The sequence below is a fragment of the Aplysia californica genome, unplaced genomic scaffold (assembly GCF_000002075.1).
Source record: "Aplysia californica isolate F4 #8 unplaced genomic scaffold, AplCal3.0 scaffold00464, whole genome shotgun sequence".
In the NCBI taxonomy this organism is placed as follows: Eukaryota; Metazoa; Mollusca; class Gastropoda; order Aplysiida; family Aplysiidae; genus Aplysia; species Aplysia californica.
In genome coordinates, this window is record NW_004797734.1 from 641,607 (window position 1) to 643,386 (window position 1,780).

Below are 1,780 nucleotides of genomic sequence, written 5' to 3' on the forward strand. Positions count from 1 at the left end.
TTATTATTATTATTATTATCATTATCATCCTTATTATCATTATAATTACCATCATCATAATCATTATTATCATTATTTTTATTATGATTATTATTATGATTGCGTGTTCATTATTATTATGATTATGACTGTGTGGTCATAATTATTATGATTATTAAATAACATTATCCTTATTACTAGAATTGTGCATGATATTATTCATTTATCTTAAGGGTTAGCCTATGTTTTTAAACAGGTATCTCAGAGTCCAAGTTGTACATTGTCCAGTGCTTTTGTCTTTGTCCCTTACAATATGACCAAACCTGAGTCGATAAAGACGTAAAACTCCTGCTCAATCAACCAATCAATCAGTCTACCAATCAGTCAATCAATCAATCAGTCTACCAATCAGTCAATCAATCAATCAGTCATTTCATCAACCAATCAACGTTTGTCTTGTATTGCAGGGACATATCTCAGAACAGCATCGATGACATAGGGGAGAGTGTGTTCCTTGGTCTGCCTAGCTTGGAGACCTTGTGAGTATTCTATAGACAAACAGACAGACAGATAGACAGACAGACAGACAGACACACAGACAGACACACAGACAGACAGACGGACAGACAAACGGACAGACAGACAATTACTCTGTAGTAAAGCCTCTTATCTTCGACATTTACAGGATTGGACTACTGCGTTACAAGTACCGCAAAGCTCTTACAGTTACTAAAATTAGTCATCTCATCTCATCTCATCTCATCTCATGTCACCACACCTCGTATCATCCCACCCCATCCCATCCCTTTCCATACCATCCTATCCCATACTATCTTGTCTTATCGTATCTTAACTTATTTTATTTAATTGCATCTCATCTCATTCCACCTCACCCTACCTCATTTCACTTCACTTCACCCCATCTCACCTCATCCCACCTCACCACATTCAATCCCACCCCACCTTTTCCCACCTCACCTCATCCCATCCCATCCCTTCCTTTCACTTCCCTTCCAATACCATCCCATCCCACTTCTTCCGATCTCACCCCATCCCTCCTCCCCTCACCCCACTTCACCCCACCTCACCGCACCTCACCCCATATCTCACCCCACTCATCCTTTTACAGAGAAACAGACAGCTACAAGTTCTGCTGCCTGGCTCACTCCGCCGTCCACTGTCTCCAAGAGGCATCTCACCCTACCCCACCCCATGTCTCTCCCCTCCTCACCCCACCCCACCTCATATCTCAACATATCTCACCCCATCTCACTCCTTATCTCACCCCATCTCACCCTCTTACAGGGAGACAGACAGCTACAAGTTCTGCTTCCTGGCTCACTCCGCCGCCCACTGTCTCCCGGAGGCATCTCACCCCACCTCACCCTACCACATATCTCACCCCACCCCACCCCATATCTCACCCCATCCCACCTTCTTACAGGGAGACAGACAGCTACAAGTTCTGCTGCCTGGCTCACTCCGCCGTCCACTGTCTCCCGGAGGCCGACGAGTTCTCGTCCTGTGAAGACCTCATGTCCAGCCAGGTGCTCAGGATCAGCATCTGGGTGCTGGGTGTGGTGGCTCTGTGCGGGAACTTTGTCGTCATTTTCTGGAGGGTCCGAGACTTCAGGGGCGGAAGAGTGAGTGGGTTTTTTGTTGTTATTGTGTTTGTTGTTTTTTGGTATAATATGTGTGTAAGGGTTTTGTTGTTATTGTGTTTGTTGTTTTTTGGTATAATATGTGTGTAAGGGTTTTGTTGTTATTGTGTTTGTTGTTTTTTGGTATAATATGTGTGTAA

General features: G+C 44.2%; 1 protein-coding gene across 1 annotated transcript in view; it reads left to right on the plus strand.

Moving 5' to 3' along the window:
- Positions 1-1,780, plus strand: part of LOC101850502 (G-protein coupled receptor GRL101-like) — a 19,679-nt gene that overhangs the window by 15,446 nt on the left and 2,453 nt on the right. Inside the window, exons 5-6 of the mRNA XM_035971571.1 lie at positions 447-518; positions 1,424-1,646. Of these exons, the coding sequence (XP_035827464.1) occupies positions 447-518; positions 1,424-1,646 (295 nt within the window). The remainder of the gene's footprint in view (positions 1-446; positions 519-1,423; positions 1,647-1,780) is intronic.